This window comes from Macaca thibetana, chromosome 3 (genome assembly GCF_024542745.1).
Source record: "Macaca thibetana thibetana isolate TM-01 chromosome 3, ASM2454274v1, whole genome shotgun sequence".
In the NCBI taxonomy this organism is placed as follows: domain Eukaryota; kingdom Metazoa; phylum Chordata; class Mammalia; order Primates; family Cercopithecidae; genus Macaca; species Macaca thibetana.
The window spans coordinates 16656139-16677946 of NC_065580.1; the positions used below are offsets into that span (position 1 = coordinate 16656139).

Consider the following 21808-nt stretch of genomic DNA (forward strand, 5'->3'; position numbering starts at 1 on the left):
GCTCCCCTCTCTCATTTCAGTGAACTCCAGGAGGCCTCCTCACCCGGCTCAGCTGAGCCCTTCCCTGGGGCCAGCTGTGCATAAGTTTAAGACCCAGTAATGTGATGCCAACTAGGGAGGGAGCACCCTTCAGTGGGTGCTGAGGGGGCGCGAGAGGAATAATCTGCGACCCCTACCCCCGGGGAGCATCTCACCTACTTAGGATGACAGACCTGAACACAGACTCGAATAACAGGAGGCCCTCCAAGCATGAGCAGAAGGACTGCAGAGATGAGGCTACGCAGGTCCAGGTGGAATGGACTTTAGTGTCTTCATGTTGTCTACACATGATCTCTCAACTAGCACAGGAGCAAACTCTGATGCCAGAGCATTTGATTCCTTCCTTAGTCCTTTCCTCCCTCCTGCCTCTCTTCTCCTCCTTCCACTTGACTTGAGAATGTCCCTAAAGTCACAACTCCTCCTGGTGGTGAAAGAGGCACATGGCCCTCTTCTCAGCCATCTGCCCACAGTCCTCCAGATACAGCACTGGGAGCATAGATACACAAAGGGATTCCACAGGGGAATACACAAAGCAAAAAGACATTTGAAACGCCGAAGTAAAGGCTTAGCAACTCTCACTGCCCCTTACTGGTGAAACGCCTCCAACAGCCTCCAAATACACACTTAAGATATCAAAATAATATGATCTACTAGGTATTTATGGAACACAGAACTATATGTCAGGCACCGTTTGAGGACCAGGAATAGAGCAATGAATAAAACCAACTCTCATGGGCACATGGACCATTTTAATTTGTTCAAAAAGCTTTTGTGAATAATGTTCACATTCTCAAAGTGCTTCAGGGATTACAGGAGCTATAAGACATGTTTGACGGGAGCTGGGCACGGTGGCTCACGCCTGTAATCCTAGCACTTTGGGAGGCAGAGGTGGGTTGAATACGAGGTCATGAGTTTCAGACCAGCCTAGCCAATGTGGTGAGACCTCATCTCTACTAAAAATACAAAAAAACTTAGCTGGTGGGGGTGGCGTGCACCTGAAGTCCCAGATACTCAGGAGGCTGAGGCAGGAGAATCACTTGAACTTGGGAGGCAGAGGTTGCAGTGAGCCAAGATCGCGCCACTGCACTCCAGCCTGGGCGACAGAGCAAGATTCTGTCTCAAAAAAACAAAACAAAACAAAACAAACAAACACATGTTTGACATCTTTACAGATAACATCTAATTTGGAACGTTTTACAGGGTATGCTTTAGGAAGGTTAAAGTAATTGGTGTTTCGGTGTCTAAATCATTTCATCTACCAACCTCATTTTCTCATCCTTGAAATCTGGATGTGGGGAGAGACTGAAATAATTTTCTCCAACTCTACCCAGCTCTGAAACAATGAAAGCCAAGCAGGATAGACTTCACCAGGCTGCTGTGCCAGAAGCTTCCATGGTTCACGGCCCCTATCAAAATACTTTACAGAGTGCAGGGGCTTAGTACGTATTTGCTTAATTGGCCAACAAATAGATGGGTGGAATGGAAAACAGTAAAATCCACAGGTAAAAGGTAGGTCTAAGCACTTAAAAATTGTGTTTCTAATGTGCTATGGTTGGCATTGGTATATTTGTATCTGTACCTCCTCAGAAATCAGGACATAGTCTCAGTATGTAAGGCTGGAATGTAACTGATAAAAATAATTTTTATTTCAAAGGCTTTATTTATAAATAATAATGTTTAAATGTTGATGAAGCATTGTCCAAAGGAGATATGGAAATAGAGGGATTGTTAATTCTTAAATTCTCCTTCCCGTCAGGTTTCCCATCATTCTTTGAGCATTTCCTTACTTGATGGCACAAGGGGTTCTAGGCTTTTCCTGCCTGTCTTGGTATCTACTATTTGTCCAAAAGTTCTGGTTCCTTCTAGTGGACAATGGTATTTAGAAAACAGAATATGGACACTAGATGTTTTGGGGTGCCTCCGGGGTGAACTACTCTTAGGCGTCACAGTGGACAGAGCTGTACATATACATGTGTATTCACAGTACATATATATTTACAGGTATCTTTAATTCCTCTTTAGACATATTAAGAAGCAATGAGTTCACACTAGTTCCCATCCAATATTATGTTTATTGTTGTGTCAACTCTTCTCTCTTTCCATATTTGCAACTTCCTTATCCAACACTGAGAAGACTGGTTCTGTTATCCATATAAATCTGCATATTTGATCAATCCCTTTGCATGTAACTACATGTATGCTGCAGCTGCCACCATCTCTCCCTTGTAAATGGCCTTATCCCTCCATTCAAGTTCTGACTTCCTGTGCCAGGGAGACCACCCAGGAGAACTGAAACTCTCCTCACCTCAGTCCAATTTCTAACACACCACACAAGGGATGCCTTGCCCCACCCAGTGCCCTTTGCAATTTGCTGGGGCTTCCACAATCTGCAGGAGGCTGCTTTCCACACCCCATCTGGACTCACTCCACTTTTGCGGAGACACTTTCCACATGCTGCATGGTCTCTATCTCCTTCCAACAGGCCTCCCTTCTACACAGATACAAAGAAACGCACCACTTTGGTCCACTGTATATCATGTCACAGTGTCTTTATTGCATAACTTGAGGCACCTGACATGGGTGATGAGCAGGGAAGGCCTCAGGACCTTTTAGGAAAATCTTCTTAGTGTATAGGGTGATGGTTGCAACTAGTGAGTTTGCTTGTACTTGATCCGTCTGGGCTTCTCTGAGCCCTGTGTAGTTTTAGGATTCTTCACCTTGTTCTTCAGGGAGCAATGCCCATTTCATCTTTCTAAAAATCCTAGGGTTTTCCTTCCGTACTAACACACGTTCTTGTGAGTACTTGTCTCCCTTACTCAATTGGATCTTCCTAAGGTCACAGGCTGTATCTTAATCACTTTCTCTTTTCTCCTTCCTAATGCAACCACCCGCCTCACCTGCCAGCATTTGCAGAACACCTTAAAGGTACAACAACAGCTGCTCCTTATAGCCCACCACATGCCTCTTTCCATTCTCTCCCTTGAAAGTAGGAGCTGGGGGTCCCCTTCCAATATTTTCAGGTGCACAGTCATTCTTGCTAGGACCAAAAGCTTGAGAACCACAACCAGATGTTTTCTTCTCAGCATTTGAAGGCCTGCTTGAAGTCTCAGTTTCTCAAGGACTGATCCCATGCTCTGTTCTGCTTAGTGAACACCTCTGACTACAAATATATAGAAAGACTCTGATTGCAATGGGTACCATGTGAAAGGGAAAAATAAATCACTACATTGAAAAAAGCCCATAGGACATACATCTTTGTTTTTAGTGTGTGTGAATATTCTAGATGGTGAGACTGAGCCAACAATGAGCTGAAACGACTTTTTAAAATCACTGGGTGATATTTGGCGGATCATCAAATAATGGGGCACAAGCTATTCTCATCAGCTTTCAAAGACTATGTAGAAAACCAGTTATCAGTTGGGGATTGACACAATGAGAGAAGGTTTTTTGAAGGAGAGGACTTCAAGGCAGATCTTAGAGCAATCTACCTAGTCCCGTTCCAACTATTTTTTTCTAAGAAACTATTTCCGCTAGATTATCTACAAAGAAGCCAGCATCAGCTTTGACTACTAGTACCGGGCATGCTATGTCCCTGGAATGGGGAGACACTTTTGAGATTGGCTTTCACAATTTGTAACTGCTACCTAAAGAGAAATATGTGTATTTGCTGGGCTGGAGTTTTCACTTATCCGACTCATCTTTAACTATTTTAGAACCCACAATCTTCTTTTGGCTTTGTTGACTACTTACCTTCTTACTGTGCCTCTCCTGATCCCATGTTCCCAAGGTATAAGACTGAGAGCAAAAGATTCATAGCCCTGAGGAGAAGACTTTCGGGCTCGACAGGAGGAAGAATTTTCCAGAAGTAGGTACAGTCATTTCCTGTCCACAATGGAGGCTGGAGGACTATTGGACTACTGGTGGGGATGTTTTGGACAAGGCTTAAGTCCCCAGTGCAGCAACGAAGGAGCTTAGCATTTACTCTAGGCCAGAGACAGTGTCATGAACTGGGGATTTTGACATATAATATTTTTTCAGAAGCTCATAATCTAGTTGAAGGAACAGGTAAGGAAATCAAAGCCTGCAACAAAATTGAAAAGTTATAAGAGCAACACACGCAACATTTTAAAAGGGCACCAAGAAGAACAGAAAGGGTTAGTATCTAACAAATTGGGGCCTTATAAGGGTGGAGGTAGGGCAGGGCATTGGGAATAAAGAGAACAAAGTGGGAAACATAATCCTTCAAGTGTCAGTCTGGAGAGGAAATCCAGGGAGGAGCTGAGGCCTGAAACCAACAAGGAGACTTCCAGCTGAGGGAAGGAGAGTGGATGAGTCAGGAAGCTTCTAGACCATGATCCACGGGCTCTGCAGCAAGGGGAGCAGACAGAGGCACGTTTGCTGCCTGAAGGGTTCAGAGAAGGTGTCTGTGCACATTTGGAGCTTTGATCAGAGCTAGAAATCACAGTCTAGCTTTGAGTGTTAAAAGGAGAAATTAAGGAATAAACAAGCAGGAATATAGAATAATAGAAGTGGTGAAAATAGATGCATATTTCTCAAACCCATTTCTCAAAGGGTGAGTCTCCTACTGTCCTCTCCAGTTGGCTTCTGCACTGGGATCCTTGCCTGGAAGTTCGTTCTCTGATTTCCCAATGCTCAGAGCTGCTTGACTCTGCATGACAAAAACCTATAACGAAGGGAACCCTTGGTCCCAAAGAAGAGTCATGGAAACCACGGAACATGAAGTGTCAGGAGAACTCAGTTCCTCGCAGGACGGTGTCTGGCCCAGTGCTGGGTGTGACTCGGTGGTGACACAGGTGATTGCTTGGAGGGTTCTTATGTAACCTTAAGCTAAACAATCTTTTTTAGAGGATGTTTGCTTTATTTCATGATTTCTTTTTCTTTTTCTTTTTCTTTTTTTTTTTGAGATGGAATCTCGCTCTGTTGTCCAGGCTGGAGTAAAGTGGTGCAATCTTGGCTCATTGCAACCTCTGCTTTCCAGGCCCAAGCAATTCTCTGTCTCAGCCTCCTGAGTAGCTGGGACTACAGAGCTGGGACTACAGGCGCGTGCCACCATGCCCAGCTAATTTTTTGTATTTTTAGTAGTGACGGGATTTCACCACATAGGCCAGGCAGGTTTCAAACTCCTGACCTCATGATCCGCCCGTCTCGGCCTCCCAAAGTGCTGGGATCACAGGGGTGAGCCACCATGCCCGGCCTATTTCCTGATTTAAAAAAGCATTTTTTAAAAGTAGATCTGAATATGTTTATCGTTTTTTCAAATCAGTTGGCAGGGCAGAGTCACACTCAGGCAAAAGAAAACCCACACTCTAAATATGTGCACAGGATGTAAAGTTGCCACATGGATGAATTAGCAGGTGCTGTGATGTTCTGAAGCTTCTGTCGGGGCTCTTGCAGGAAATGCTCACCCGAGCCCTCCGTGGCCCCCACAGCTTCCTGGCAGGCCCCGAAGGTTTCTGCACAGGAAAGTGATGACTCTGCAAGGCTGTGTCTTGGCTGCTGGCGCAGAGATACAGGGCTGAGTCTTCTGGCTGCAGGGCGCGTAGGTGAAGGTAGAAGAGAGAGCTCTGGGAACATTCAGGTGAGAAGCGACTGGGCACACTTTCATTAATAGAAAGTTTCTCATAGTTGTACATAAACATGATCTCCGGCGGCTTCTTAACTTTCTGCTTGTACCAGTACACAGCCCTGTGTCCCATATGTTGTTCACATTTCAAAGACTTCTTGTTTGTCATTCCCATGACCAGGTGCTTTGGTGTTTGGGTAACTCCACTGTCTGTGGGGACTGTAGGAGGAAAGGGACAAAATTCAGGCAGAGCCCAGGAGGAGGGTTGTTGCTGCAGCCACAAGGAAAAGGCTTGGGGTTCAAGGACAGTCGATTTGAAGCCAACTCACCTGCTCCCAGGAGACAGAGAACCACACAGCAGAGCAGCCTGCAGCCCATGCTAGTGTCCGGTCTGAGATGAGGCCTCTGACTGGGGTCCTCTGGGTGAGGCACTGGGCTCTGGTCTCCTTGGCCCTGATTGGTGGTTTTACCTGTGATGTCACTGATTCTGACAGCTTCCCCAGACCCAGGGTATAATTATTCCTGGCCATTTTACATCCTTTCTGGGTCCTGATAGAAGGTAGATTTGAATAGTCTGGGCTGGGATGAATGGGCTGGGCAGAAAGGACAGAGCCAGCTTTTTACCCCCCAAGGATATTCCTCTGGCAGGGGCTCTTTGCTCTCAGCTGCTTCCTCATTAAGTGGATCCTCCCTCTATCTCTGTCTCCCTGTCTTTCAGGACCCCTCTCAGCAACAGACCACTCCCGTTCAAGGAATCTCCTTCTGTCCTGCATGATCACACAAGACAGAAGCATTCAAAATGTCCCTTCCCTTATTGTCTAAGCACGGTAGAGCCCTTTTTGCCCGGCTCTGTGGAGGGAGGATGACTGCATGACCACAGATGCAGTGTGGACCAGTGCCCATCATTCAAAGGCATGGCTGATGCCAACCAGCAACCAGGCACTGGGGAGGGAGCTGAGGGAGCACGAATGGGATGAGCCACCCTCTGTCCCTGAAGCGGAGGGCATGAGGCTTGGCTGGGCTTCGAGCTAACATACACAGGATGCCGAAAAAGAACAACGCAAGGTGTGTGGTGCAAAGGAAAGGGAAAATAGCTTGAAGCTGATGTCAGTGTGCTTGACCTGAGTACAGCCATGCTCTCATTCGAGGTACGGATGGTTCCCCATGGGCAAGATCCCTCCTGGCCCATCTCTCCTCTCACTCTCTATCCCTTCCCCAGGTCCCTGCCTCAGAGGTTTCACGGGAGCACAGCTCCTCCCTGTGGCCAAAGCAGCATTTGGCCACTCACCAACCCAGTGTCCGAATCCAGACTAGATCCATATCCCACATCCCTGAGCAGCAGGGATGGGTTTCAAAGGCCAGGGGAGAATGAAGAGGAAGGAAGTGTTGGCAACAACACAGAGAGTCAGCAGCCGGAACACCAGGTATCCCCACACCTAAGACATTCTAAATTTTTACTCAACAGAAATTGTCTATGTCTGAGTCTGGGCACCATCGCAACACCTTATCTCTACAAAAATTGCCAAAAATTAGCCAGATGTAACGGTGCATGTCTGTAGTCCCAGCTATTCAAGAGGCTGAAGTAGAAGGATCACTTTAGCCATGGAAGTCAAGACTGTAGTGAGTCTTGATTGCATCACTGCACTCAGGAAAGAGTAAGACCCTGCACCCACTAAGCCCCTCAAAAGAAAAAAAAGAAAAGAAAAGAAATGAAATGAAATGAAATGAAATGAAACAAAGAAAAGGAAAGAAAAGAAAAGAAAAGAAAATTATCTGTGTCTAGATCCCTAGTAATGAGCAGAACAGACAGTACCCCAGCCCTCTGGAACTTATGGGCCAGTCTGACTTGTTCAACAAATACTCCTTGAGTAACAGCTAGGAGCAAGCAGAAAGTCACCAACATTTTCACCCCCAGAATTCTATTTGAGTAGGGCAAGTCAACATATTCAGAAAACAACTAAAGAATAAAAATGGGCCGGGCGCGGTGGCTCAAGCCTGTAATCCCAGCACTTTGGGAGGCCGAGATGGGCGGATCATGAGGTCAGGAGATCGAGACCATCCTGGCTAACACGGTGAAACCCCGTCTCTACTTAAAAAAAAAAAAATACAAAAAACTAGCCGGGCGAGGTGGCGGGCACCTGTAGTCCCAGCTACTCGGGAGGCTGAGGCAGGAGAATGGCGTAAACCCGGGAGGCGGAGCTTGCAGTGAGCTGAGATCCAGCCACTACGCTCCAGCCTGGGGGACAGAGCGAGACTCCGTCTCAAAAAAAAAAAAATAAAATAAAAAAAAAAAAAAAAAAAAAAAAAAGAATAAAAATGTATCTTACATAAAGTTTGAGACATGTAATCAGTATGTCATTGTTCAATCACTTCATATATGTGATGCCATATTTCCTCACATATTAAATCAGGAGAGCGGAAATGAGATGATCTCCAAAGCCCTTCCATTTCTCAAATGTTAGAAACCAAATTGGTCATCAGCTCTGCGGAGAACTTTCCAACTAGAAACCAGCTGGATGACTTCCTATGGGTCTTCTCTACTTCACTGCATAAGCTATTTATGCTTTGTGACCATTTAGTTATTAGAATATCATCAATTTTCTTAAAATGTACTGCTATGCCCATATTGACTTTTCATTCTAGACCATTTAAAGATACAAATGAACACAAATAAACACAAAATGAGATGATTCATACTTTCTAAATGATTTTTACCATCTATTTATTGTTGTATTACAGTGGTATTACCATTTTGTGATGATAATTATAATTGTAGGACTGAGATTACGGTCGTAAATCCATATTATATGTAAATCTACACTGCGATAAGACACTTATCCATGATTTAAGTCAAGGGTTTATAATTTAGATTTGTTTTAACCTGGGGATGTGCTCGGTCAGGATGAAAACTTTAGCATTCTTCTAATGTATAAATTTCATCAGATTTTCAATGTGGCCCGAAAAACAAACATAAAAAATGTAAAGGATGTAGATTAGAATTTAAGGGTGTTGAATATTCTCCTTCTCAACAGGTTACATATAGTATCGATCTCTAACCTGCTACAGTTGGAGATATTCTATTCACTAGATAAAAACCTAAAATTGCCTTATTTTAAACACTAGTATCATTACCATTAAAATTGTTTCAATTGGTATCTACTTCAGCAAGAAAATACTTTGGCCCTTCTACAAAGAAGTAGAACAAATGCGAACAAATAAAATCGTATTGTATGTTTGGTTCCCAATAAGTAAACCAAATTGCAAAGGAAATAAAAATAAAGCAATAGAATTTAAACTGAAAACTTGAAAAATGGTGAAAGTGAAAGGTTTAATTGTCCTGAGGATAAAAGCTAACATAAGCGTTTCCCACAACAAGGGGTGGTGACCAGAGAGCTCAAGTCATCTGAATTAGGGATGGATCTAAGAAGGAAAATGATCTCAGGACCGTGTGAATTGCAAGAAGAGCGAAAAGTGGAATGGTAAACATGAAGAGAAGCCAAGTAAACATATTTATATAAAATAGAAGTAGTATATGTGATTGAAGATAAGAGGACATAACTGACTCCTAGACAGCTGGGATTTAGGACACAGAGTACTAACAAGGAGCCCCAAGAACCTGTGTAAGAAATTTTTTTTTATTTTTTATTTTTCTTTGTGGGCCAGATCCTAAGTTGTGCATGCAGAGGGTGGCACTCCTGAAGGCCCAGCAGGGAACAAACTCTGGAAGGCTGAAGACATGGGTAGGGATGTCAGAAGATACTCAGGGCCAGAAGGGATTGGCATTGAGACCCAGTGAGAGTGGAGAGTCGTGGTGGGAACACCGTGATTCCCACTAAGACCCTGGAAAGGCATGCACTAGCAAAGCTGACCACATGCTGGGGCTCCCTAAAAGGGAGGGCAAAGCTGAAGTAGACCCTAGCTAGTCATATATTCAACCCTCCCAGAATAAAACCCAATATTATTTCCAAGAAATAACATAATCCAGAGCCTCAAGCCTATGTTGTCCACAATGCTTCACATAAACTCTTTCTAATCTTTCATGTAGGATATTTAGAAGTCTCCTAATTCTTCATGCCACCCAAAAATCTATCTCCTTTCTGATCCATACTACTACCAGTGTTCCTGTACCAAAATATCAGTTTCGTCATGTTGTTTCACTTGGAGTAGGACCAATGGCTCACCACTGCCTGGAGATTTGTGTCCAAAGTCCTTTCAGGTCTGCCAATATCCTCAGTCATCTGACTATTGCCTACTCTTGAGGAGAGTTCAAGATGACCTTCATCAGAATTGGAAGCGATGCTTGCTGGTCACCCTTCTTGAAAAGAAGGAGCCTACAATGCACGAGGCTGCCTCCACCGGCTTCTCCTCAACACTTTCCAGTTTATCTATTGCCATGGAATTTCATGCCTCTCCAAATATTTTTCTGTTAAATAAAGTACTTACTGATCATCAGAATTGTCTCTTGATCTTAGAAATATTTCCTTCCCCCTCCTTTATGCTTGTGCTCATCAACCATTTTTAGCAATCATATTTTTTTCATAATGTTATATAAAATATGGACCCATGTGTGCAGCACAGAAAGACAAGAAATAGCTTCCTCCACCAGTTCAGATCTTCAGTGCATGGGACAGGCTCCGTTTTTGTTTGTGGAGCCCTAATACTTCAGTGGCTTTGTTGTGAAGCCCTGCTCTAGCTGAGAAACAATTCTGTGAGACTTTCGTGTGCGTAAAATAGAGGATTTCTCCACTGGGTGCACTAGCCGTCTGTACTACAGACTGAAACTCCATCAGAGGCCATCAGACAGTGGAGACTGGAGCCTTGGGTGCAGGTGCACACACTGGCCCACAGCTTCCTGGCTGAGCTGGGAAGTTTGTGCACAGGAATGCGGTGACTCTGCAGGGCTGTGCCTTGGCTGCTGGCACAGAAATATACAGCAGAGTCACCAAGCTCCAGGGACTTGATGTGAAGATTTAAATGAGCTTTGTCTGGAGAGTCAGGTGAGATGCGATTTGGAACTGTTTCATTTATAATGAGCTGCTTGTTATTGTAGCTAAACATTATCTTCAGCAATTTCTTAGAGTCCTGCTTATACCAATACATAGTATCATGGCCCAGATTTTGTTCACATTTAAGGTACTCCTCCTTTCCTGTCTGTGTGACCAGGTATTTTGGAGTCTGGGAAACAGCTGTGTCCAAGGAACCTGTAAAGGAAAGAAGCAGAATTCAGGCAAATCCCAGGAGGTAGCCTGCTGTCGTCATGGTGAAAAGGTTTAGGGACTCCAACAGGATCATGTCACCTGGGCCCAGGACTCACCTGCTTGGAGGAGGCAGAGGGCCACACAGCAGAGGAGCCTGCAGCCCATGGCAGAGTCAGGCAGACCAGGCAAGGCCTGGGGCAGGATTCTGGTGTGCAGTGGTGAGAAGTCTAGGCTGTGCTTTCCACTGCCGCTAAGAGGGGCTGCGCCAGTGAGGTCACAGCCTGTAATCATTTCCCCATTCCCAGGCTCTCCTCTAGCATGGCTCCTGCTTTTCACACCCTTCACTTGCTGCTTTAAAGGATTTTTTGGAACTTCTGGGAATAGTTGAGAGGGTTGAATTGTGGCCTCCAGGGTGTGTCTCTGACAGTCATTCCTGTGCCATCAGCCCCCTCCCTCCTCACTTCTTACCCCAGATTGACCATCTCCTCCCTTCCTCTCCCTTTCATTCCCTTCCCCGAGAGTCAGGCTGCTGTTCCTCTCTGGATCCTTTGCTTCCCCTTCACAATAAAGCAGAACATTGTTTTGCTCTCTTGAATCTTTGTTCACTTGAAGTTCTGATTAATGGTCAGCAGTCCCCCTGATTCAGAAGAGACTGGCCTGAGATTTCACCTGAGTACCAGCTACAGCCACCTAACCCACATGACTGTGATGCTAGTTCAGAGAAAACCCTGTTCAAGGGTCATTGTTGGGAGTGAACTGCAGCCCTCCTCCCTCTGATGTTCTTATCTGTCCAAGGGGTAGATCTATGAGGAAACAGGAGGCTGTTGGACAACATGCAGACACCGTGTGCTGGGAAAGAATGGCAATGAAGGTCAACAACACGGCAGTCAGGGAAAACAAAAGTAGGTGACGGTATTGCCCTTGAATTGTCTGCTGATAATCCTCATTCTTGGTACAAAGTTTACAACACAAGCTTATTGCAGAGTTTCTCAATTTCAGCCTGAGTGCCATGTTGGATCAGGTGATTGTTTGTTGTGGGGGGCTGACCTGTGCAGGTAGGATGCTTAGTGGCATCCTTGGGCCCTACCTACCTGATGCCAATGTGACAACACAACATGCCTTCGTGTTTTCTGAATTATCCCCTGTTGAGGACTCCTGTCCCCTTTATTCTTGCCGATGGTACTCCTCTTTTCTGCCAGGCATCATCCACCCAGCTTCAGGGGTGTGGTCGGGCCAGAGCTCCTCCTGCCGTGGTCGGCAAGGCCCAGCACTCAGACCTCAATGCCTCTGTCAGTGGCCCCAGGGCAGCAACCTCTAGGAGGAAAACCAGGGACCAGCACTGCTAGAAAGGCATTTCTCACACACACACATATGCACGCATGCACGTGCATGCACACACACACAACACACACACACACACACTAACTTTGGTAATGCTGTCATCTAATGGTGAAACCCCTCCAAAGACAGACCCTGATGGTTCATTTGTGATTTGCTAAACACACAACTAGTACTAAACAAAAGAAAAATGACCACCATCCTTCTTGGAACTTCAAGCATGCTTTATTTGTTTGCAGTCATTGAATGGCTACTTAGTGCGAATCATGAGTAAACAATATTCTCACTCTCATGATGCTTATAATCCCGTAGGAGCAAAAACACATTCACACATTATCTGTAGACTAAGAACATGAAATACAGGTTGCATGGAGGCCAGCAATATAGTTACTATTTACATTTAAACACTTTTTTAAAAACATCTCATTTCTTCATCTATGAAACAATGGGCATAAATAAATAATTTTCAACCCTCTGTCTAGCTCTAAAATTCTGTGAACACAACTAGATACCCCCTAGATGTGAGTCTTATTCAGTACCTATCTCATTGCACCACACAGCTGACATGGGAAGCCTTTCAAAGAAGGAATGGAAGTGAGGGAAGATAGTGAAATGACAAGAGGCTACATACAATGGTGATGATAACTACATAAAGATGTAACCATTCTTAAAGAGTAAACTTTAAATAAATAAGTATCTCATTATCTTACGCAAGTGTTTTTACCAAATCACATGGATAGTCTCCAGGAGAGGCACTGGAATGAAACTGATAGAAAGACACTCGCCTCACATGAGGCAATGTTAGTTCTGGTTGTTGTTTTGTTTTGTGTTTTACAGGAGACATGAAAAGCAAAAGTGTTTTATTGTCCATCAAGAATTGTCCAGCCTGGGGAATAGTGGCTCACGCCTGTAATCCCAGCACTTTGGGAGGCCGAGGCGGGTGGATCACAAAGTCAGGAGATCAAGGCCATCTTGGCTAACACGGGGAAACCCCGTCTCTACGAAAAACACAAAAAAATTAACCAGGCGTGGTGTCGAGCGCCTGTAGTCCCAGCTACTCTAGAGGCTGAGGCAGGAGAATGGCATGAACTTGGGAGGTGGAGCTTGCAGTGAGCGGAGATCGTGCCAAGGCACTCCAGCCTGGGCGACAGAGCAAGACTCTGTTTCCAAAAAAAAAAAAAAAAAAAAAAAAAAAAAAAAGGTCTGAGTACAAAAAGGAGCAAATGAATTGATGATGTACCTGTTTTCTAACAGAGCCCACTCTGCTGCACAAGGGGAAAAAAGCTACAGAAAGGAGAGAGGATAGACGCTGGGATCCCTGGGAAGAGTCAGGCTTCCAACAAGAAAGTCAAACGGGGAAGAAAACGTAATAATTTTATCCTGGGGATAACTTAATCCACAAAAAGGCAGAGAGTTGTAGGGGCAAAGGGAACGAGGCAGGAGGCTGCGGAAGAACTAGAACACGTCGAACTGAATGATATCACGATGCATATTTTGAACATGGGTGATATTTTTGGCTGTCCAATATTTCAGCCCCGTGTTATATTTGGGCAATTCCCCCAAAGTTTGGGGGAATAATTAACACAAATTAAATGCAATGCCATGATGGATAGAGATTATTTACTAACAAGGAAAAATGATTATATGTCACTTTTGTTTTTTTTTTTACTGAGAAGAAACTCTAGATTTCTTTGTGAGGGTAGAAGTTCGAAAAGTCCAGGGGGATCCTGACTCTCCAACTCTTACTTACGTTAGTCACTTTAAATATTTAATATTGAGCTTAGAAGTGTGCGTTTTGAATAGTCTGGTTTTATGACTTTACCAGATTTGAAAATGGCTCATACTACAGAAAGTTAAGAAATTTAGATTCTAGCATGTAGACATGAGTTTCCTATCTTAATACATGCTTTTTTTCCATTCCAAAATAAACTGCAAAATTAACCTCCACAGGACGGCTAATGGTTTTCCTGTTAAACTGTTTGGCTAGACTTTCACTTCCAGGCAGCATGGTGGAAAATCGTAGAGTATAGAGATATTTTCAAGCTCCCTCCTGCTGAATAGCTAACGCCTATATAAAATGTATCTTTGCTGTATTTTTGGATTTCCAAGAAGTAAGGGAAATTTCAACTGCTTTTTGAAAAGGCGAAACAGGAGCCTGTAGTGAAAACAAAATGAAGAGCCTGTTTCAGATGTGCATCCTGGAGGTCTGTCCACGCCGCCTTCTTTCCCATCTGCAGCTGTTTTGGCATCATCTTTTGACATCTGGCCAAGTCCAGCTTCCATGGGTCTTGGGAGACAGGGATAGATGTTGAAGCTGGAAGCTGGAAGGGAGTCTGGTGATGCTGTTTTGATGAACCATTTGCTCAGACCCAGGAGACAGGCTTCCTATCCTTCCAAGCTCTTGCTCCAAGAACTTAGAGGAACATCCAGAGGAGGAAAAAGAAAAGAAAATCCCCTTCTAGCTTAAGTCTTTCATCATTTACAGTCAGGGGAATGGTGCTGCAGGTATTCTTTGGTCTGATAAGTAGATTTCCCTTGGTAATTACTCTCTTTGCAATATCCCTCGAGGAAGCCCTGATTTGTCAGGCTCACTGCCCAGGTCTCAGGAAGTCATTTCCTGGCAGGATTGAGCTGGAGCAGAGGCCCAGCATCCAGAGGTTCTCTTATTCCTCTCAGGATCGTGTCCTCCACTGTCATCTGCCTGTGAACTCTCCTCTTTCCCGCCTCAAACTCTCCCCCTTCCTCATCCCATGCAAGGTCACATGCAACAAATCTGGCAGTCTAGGCTCTTTGCTAGAACAAAAGCACCTGCACAGCAAGGCAAATGAACAGTCTGTATTTAACCTCTCACATTTCAGCATTAACACAGCTTCTGCAGACCACATTTTCCCCTGTTGCAAATACACCCGATATTTCTTTTAACTGTCTCCCATGCAGAGAATGCTCTGTCCTTCCTCTGAGTTTCCTTAATCTCAGTAGAGTCACAGCTCCTCCTTGTGGTAAAAGGTCAAACGTGTCAAGACTCTGTCCCATGGTGGACCAAAGGCAGCAGGGTGGTAGAGGTCTTAGAAATAGGGATATGCAGCCAGGCACGGTGGCTCATGCCTGTAATCCCAACACTTTGGGAGGCCGAGGTGGGTGGATCACGAGGTTGAGAGGCCGAGACCATCCTGGCCAATGTGGTGAAACCCCGTCTCTACTCAAAATACAAAAATTAGCCGGTTGTGGTGGCATGCACCTGTAATCCCAGCTACTCCAGAGGCTGAGGCAGGAGAATCACTGGAAACCGGGAGGTGGAGGTTGCAGTGTGCCGAGATCGCCCCAATGCACTCCAGCCTGGGTGACATGAGCGAGACTCTATCTCAAAAAGAAAAAAAAAAAAAAATGGGAAGGCGGAGAGGCTCACTCCTTCCTTTTTTCAAGAGGCTTCTATTTAAAATACAAACATACAAAAATTTACCTCACCTTTAATAAATATAAAAACTGGCTTTTGGAGTTAATAGACTGAATTTTTGCAGAACAACATTCTTATCAAAAACAACTACATAAACTTAACAAAATATAAAGATAAATGTTTGAAGGCATTTGGAGCTACTGAGGCAGTAAGAACCTAACGGACTGGGATCTCAAGGAGAAAGGAGAGATCTAACAGACCACTTTTCCCTTTAAGTCATTTGCCAGTTTTGTATCGCTGCCTAAGTAGCTGAGAAAAAAAGGGAAGACTGAGAGTGTAGCGGGCTTTGAGGAGCATCCACCACGTTTCTGGTCTGGAGAACATTTACGTTCAGTGACTACTGAATAGGAGAGGAGCCTGGCAAAGGCCCCAGGTCTTGGTGCTGGGGGCAGAAGCAGGGATTGACTGAAAATGAGCACGAAGGAACTTTCTGGGTGGGGAGGATGAAATGTTTTACAGCTGGATCACGGTGATTGTTGCACAACTCCACAAATTTATCAAAATTCATTGAATTGCATACTTGCAATGGGCAAATATTATGTTATGTAATTTACACTTTAATTAAGCTGTTACACTCCAGACATCTAGTTGGAACTTAAATGGCTAAGACCAAAGGCGAGCAGCCATCACACAGGCCAAATCCCAGCTCTGATCCAGCTCAGTCATCAGCTCAATTAAGGTGATCTGCCCCTGCTACAATTCCCAGCAGAAGCAAAAGTGAATCATCTGGGGAAGATGAAATCATTCAGAGTCTCAGATTATCTCTATAGTTTTTATATACAATATCCAGCATTCAAATAAATCACTAGTTGTATGAGAAAACAAAATCACATGCCCAGAAACCAAACAGAGAAAACAGAAAAAAGAAACAGACCCAAACAGATTCAGATGTTAAAGTTATCCAAAACTGGCTTTCAAATGACAGATGTTAATATAGTCAATGAAGTAAATGGCAAAATGTGGAATTTTAGCAGACAGCTGCAAATTGTAGGAAGATTTAAGTGGAAATTCCAGAACCCAAAAACACGAATACCTAGAATTTAGATTTCAATAGGTATGTTTAAAAGAGGCATAGTTTCTTAAACGCAACTCAAAAAGTTAATCTGGCTGCCTCATGTTAAGTTGAAAGTGACAAATTCATTCCTACCTCTGCCTCTAGGTGCCTCTTGACTTTTGTTGCTGAATTCTGTTCCTGCACTGCCTGGCTTTATTCTGGCGATTCTCATGCTGGTCTAGACCTCTGTTGACCTTGAAATGGTGTAAAATGGTGTCCTAATATTAGACTCCATGTTTTCTACTCTCTTAACTTGTTATTTTGTGAGCTAGCATCATTAGCCCAAATGCATCACACCAGGTTGACAGGGTCATCAGATTGTTCTGCTCTTGACCACATGCTGAGCAAGACTCATTGATAATTGAGTTCCTTGTACCAAGCCCCTTTTCCTTCTGAAGATTTCCGTGGGGATCCTCTATATTCTCATGGAAATACCTGAACTCCCACTCAGTAATCATTTCACCATCCTAGGAGTTAAAATATGTTTTCCTAAGCAACTAAATCCAAAAAATTCTAATAAAAATGACAAAATGAGAATAAAGAAAAGATACAGGTTACTTGGTTGGGTACAATTCTCCCATATTCAGAGCCCACCATCACACTCTGTGGTATCTATAAACATTCTTCAAACCCTACAGTATGTCATCATTTCTGCCCAAGATATCTTTGGGAATTTCATTTCAGATATCTGTCTTTTTGGAGACATTTGCAAGAACAAACCCAACCAGAGACTTCCTTTTCTTAGGCAGGAAGTGGGTGCTGGCGGCTGGGAGGGAGGCAGACCTATGAGGGTTTTTGAACAGGCTGGAGGTGTATTTGCAAGGCTGTGGCTTCACTGCTGGCACAGAAGTACATGGCTGAGTCCTCCAGCTTTGTGGACTTGATCTTCAGAGTGAAATTTGATCCATCAGGCCTTCCGACTGAGAATCGATCTTCAAATATTTCAGACTTCTCTGAGATGTTATTATCAAAAAAGACAACCAGAAACTCGACTTTCTGCCCCAAGATTTGTCTGTACCAATAGAAGTTTAAGTGATTAGGGATGGGGACACACCGCAAGATCACTTCCTGTCCCATCTGTGTGACCTGATGGCTGGGAGTCTGGGTGACTTCAGGTTCTGTGTGTCCTGTGGGAAAAGAAGATTAAGAGAAAGGTTTAGAATTGCCTTAGGTAAGTTCAAAACAAGAATCTCCTAGAGTCCTAAGCATCGACCTGCTTTCAAGAGACTAAAAATTGCCCAGCATAGGAGCCAGGTATCCATGGCAGGATCACAGCAGGAATGAGGGCTCTCCTAGCTCGGGCATCTGGTCCTGTGGAGGAAAGGAGTGGCATTTTGAGCTCCCATGGCCCCACAGGCAAGGTCTGGCAGAATTGCTGGTGTCTGGGGCAACACCCACCATCCCTGGAGCGCCCTCTATAGGAGAGAGGAGGGATCCTTTGTGTTGGTGCGGAAACCTGACAGTGCAGGGCTCTGCTCAGGGGTCTGACGGTGTGTGCAGGACTGAGGGCCGTTAATTATTAAGAGCAGTGCTGGAAAATGTGGGGCTCAGCAAGGTAACCCTGAGTACAAAGTCCGGCTCAGAAATTCCAGGAGGTGGCCTTCTCTTATTACCTGCTGTGAGCAACAATTCAGGTGCAACAGAATCCACGGTTGATAATGGATGCCGAGAAAACTTGGTATTATGATTAAAGAGACAGAAGGAAAAACAATCAAGTTTGAAAGTTTTAAATCCTGAGTGGAAGAGAGAAGCCAACAAGAAGTTGAAACTCTGCACATGCCCCAGGGAGAGTGAACTAGAGAACAATGATGCAAACCCCATGGGGAACCACTGTCCTCAGGGTCAGGCACTGATACAGCCACCTGAGGAGGGCATTGGGTATTCTTTATTTAAAAAAAAAGAAAAGGACCTGCCGGGTGTGGTGTTTCATGCCTGTAATCCCAGCACTTTGGGGGTCCGAGGGGGGCAAATCAAGAAGTTAAGAGTTTGAGAGCATCCTGGCCAACATGATAAAACCACGTCTCTACTAAAAATAGCTGGTTGTGGTGGTAGCGCCTGTAGTTCCAGCTACCCAGGAGGCTGAGGCAGGAGAATCACTTGAACCTGGGAGGTGGAGGTGGCAGTGAGCCGAGATCACGCCACTGCACTATTCCAGCCTGGCAACAGAGTGAGACTCCATCTAAAAAAAAAAAAAGAAAGAAAGAAAGAAAAGAAAAGGTCTGACCATATTTGGATCTGGGATGAGGGCTGAGATCCAGGGTCTAACTTGAGTCAAAAGAAAAGTCAAAAAACGGTTCATTTTGGAAGGTGGATTAGTGTGGCCAGAGTGTTAAATACTTCACACAACATTTTCCAGAGGCACAAGCCAACTGGAAGATACTTGGAACAACTTAAATGTGACAGCTTCTGTCCTACATTCAAACTCAGGCATAGTCTCATTCAAGACAAAGTCATGCCCCAGGCTGCAGGTGTCTGGGCAATTTAGCGTTGTCACATCCAATAAATGACAGTATTATGGTCTGAGATTTCTGCCGAGGTCCTACGGAATGCTGAACCGAGTGTTGAGGCTCAGCTGAACGCGTTGCCCCCATGGATCTCTGACTAGACTTAGGAGGAGGTTTGTGCACAGGGAGGCGGTGACTGTGCAGGGCTGTATCTTGGCTACTGGTACAGAGACACAGAGCTGAGTCTTCTGGCTGCAGCGCGAACACATGAAGGTATAAGCGAGAGCTGTCAGGGCATTCAGGTGTGAAGTGACTTGGCACAGTCTTGTTCTCAGTGAGTTCCTTACAGTTGTAGTAAAACATGAACACCAGGGATTTCTTAGCTTTCTGTCTGAGCCAATACAAAGAATCATGTCCCAGATGCTCACATTTCATCATCCTTTTACTCCTCATTCCTGTGACCAGGTATTTTGGTGTCTGCGTAATTTCAGTATCCATGGAGCCTGTGAAAATAAGAAGCCAAATTCAGACTAAGCCTAGGACAGAGTATTTTGAGGCAGTTCCATGAAAGAAGCAAAAAATCCAAGGACAGAAATGTCCCACCTGTGCCCAGGACTCACCTGAGACAATGGACCACACCACAGTGGAGGCTGCAGCCCATGGCAGGGTCACACGGGCAGAGGCGTGGGGACCCTGAGTCTCCCTGCTTGGCATTCTGGTCTTATGGGTGTGCTTCCCTGGCCCTGAGACAGGGGCTGCTTGGGAAGTCTCTGCTCCTGTTAGTGTCTACAGCTCACACTTCCTCTTTCCCTTCCACCTTTGTGCCTGCACCTCAAGAGGTGGGTTTAGACTAGCTTCTCAGGGCCAGGTGTGCATGGCAGTTTCCTCAGACAGTCGCATTTTTCTTAGCAACTGCCTGCCCTCCCCACAATGAATGACTGGGTCTCCCCTTCCTCTTTCTACTTGTGGCTCCCCTCCTCCCTGACACTCAGACCCCTTCCTTTTGGGCAGATGCCTTCCTGATGCCTGTCTTGGACCCAGGCGAGCGCATTCCAGCTCCACTCCCTCACCTCGGTGAACTCCAGGAGGCCTCCTCACCTGGCTCAGCTGAGCCCTTCCCTGGAGCCAGCTGTGCATCATTTTAAGACCCAGTAATGTAATACCAACTAGGGAGGGAGCACCCTTCAGTGGGTGCTGAGGGGGCGCGAGAGGAATAATCTGCAACCCCTACCCCCGGGGAGCATCTCACCTACTTAGGATGACAGACCTGAACACAGACTTGAATAACAGAAGGCCCTAATGGCGTGTGCAGAGGGACTGCAGAGACGAGGCTACGCAGGTCCAGGTGGAATGGACTTCAGTGTCTTTGTGTTGTCCACACATGGTCTCTCAACTAGCACAAGGAGCAAACCCTGATGCCAGAGCATTTGATTCTTCCTTAGTCCTTTCCTCCCTCCTGCCTCTCTTCTCCTCCCTCCACTTGACTCAGGAATGTCCCTAAAGTCACAGCTCCTCCTGGTGGTGAAAGAGGCACATGGCCTTCTTCTCAGCCATCTGCCCACAGTCCTCCAGATACAGCACTGGGAGCATAGATACACAAAGGGATTCCGCAGGGGGATACACAAAGCAAGAAGGCATTTGAAACCCCAAAGTAAAGGCTTAGCAACTCTCACTGCCCCTTACTGGTGAAACGCCTCCAACAGCCTCCATATACACACTTAAGATATCAAAAAATATGATCTACTAGGTATTTATGGAACACAGAACTATATGTCAGGCACTGTTTGAAGACCAGGAATAGAGCAATGAATAAAACCAACTCTCATGGGCACATGGACCATTTTAATTTGTTCAAAAAGCTTTTGTGAATAATGTTCTCATTCTCAAAGTGCTTCAGGGATTACAGTAGCTACAAGGCATGTTTGACATGGGCTGGGTGCAGTGGCTCACACCTGTAATCCTAGCACTTTGGGAGGCAGAGGTGGGCAGATTACAAGGTCAGGAATTTCAGACCAGCCTGGCCAATATGGTGAAACCTCATCTCTACTAAAAATACAAAAAAATTAGCCAGGTGTGGTGGCGTGCGCCTGACGTCCCAGCTACTCGGGAGGCTGAGGCAGGAGAATCACTTGAACTCGGGGGGCAGAGGTTGCAGTAAGCCACGATTGCACCACTGCACTCCAGCCTGGGTGACAGAGCAAGACTCTATCTCAAAAAAATAAAAATAAATAAATAAAAAATAAGACATGTTTGACATGTTTACAGATAAAATCTAATTTGGAAAGTTTTACAGGGTGTGCTTTAGGAAGGTGAAAGTAATTGGTTTTTAGGTGTCTAAATCATTTCATCTACCGACTCTCTCATTTCCTCATCCTTGAAATTCGGATGTGGGGAGAGACTGAAATAATTTTCTCTGTCTACCCAGCTCTGAAACACTGTAAGCCAAGAAGGGTAGACTTCACTAGGCTGCTGTGCCAGAACCTTATATGCTTCACGGCCCCTATCAAAATACTTTACAGAGTACAGGTGCTTAATACATGTTTGCTTAATTGGTCAATAAATAGATGGATGGAATGGAAAACAGTAAAAAACCTACCTTTTAGGTAGGCCTAAGCACTTAAAAATTGTGTTTCTAATGTGCTACGGTTGGCATTGGTATATTTATATCTGTAAATCTACAAAAATCAGGTTGTAGTC

General features: G+C 44.9%; 2 gene segments (V, D, J or C); both read right to left on the reverse strand.

Moving 5' to 3' along the window:
* Window positions 1–4187: 4187 nt before the first annotated feature.
* On the reverse strand, window positions 4188–6056 carry LOC126951120 (T cell receptor beta variable 4-1-like). The segment is given in 2 exon segments: window positions 4188–5842; window positions 5953–6056. Coding segments are annotated over 2 exon segments (525 nt in total).
* Window positions 6057–10378: 4322 nt separating this feature from the next.
* Window positions 10379–11388, reverse strand: LOC126950795 (T cell receptor beta variable 3-1-like). The segment is given in 2 exon segments: window positions 10379–10824; window positions 10938–11388. Coding segments are annotated over 2 exon segments (621 nt in total).
* Between the last annotated feature and the right edge of the window lie 10420 nt (window positions 11389–21808).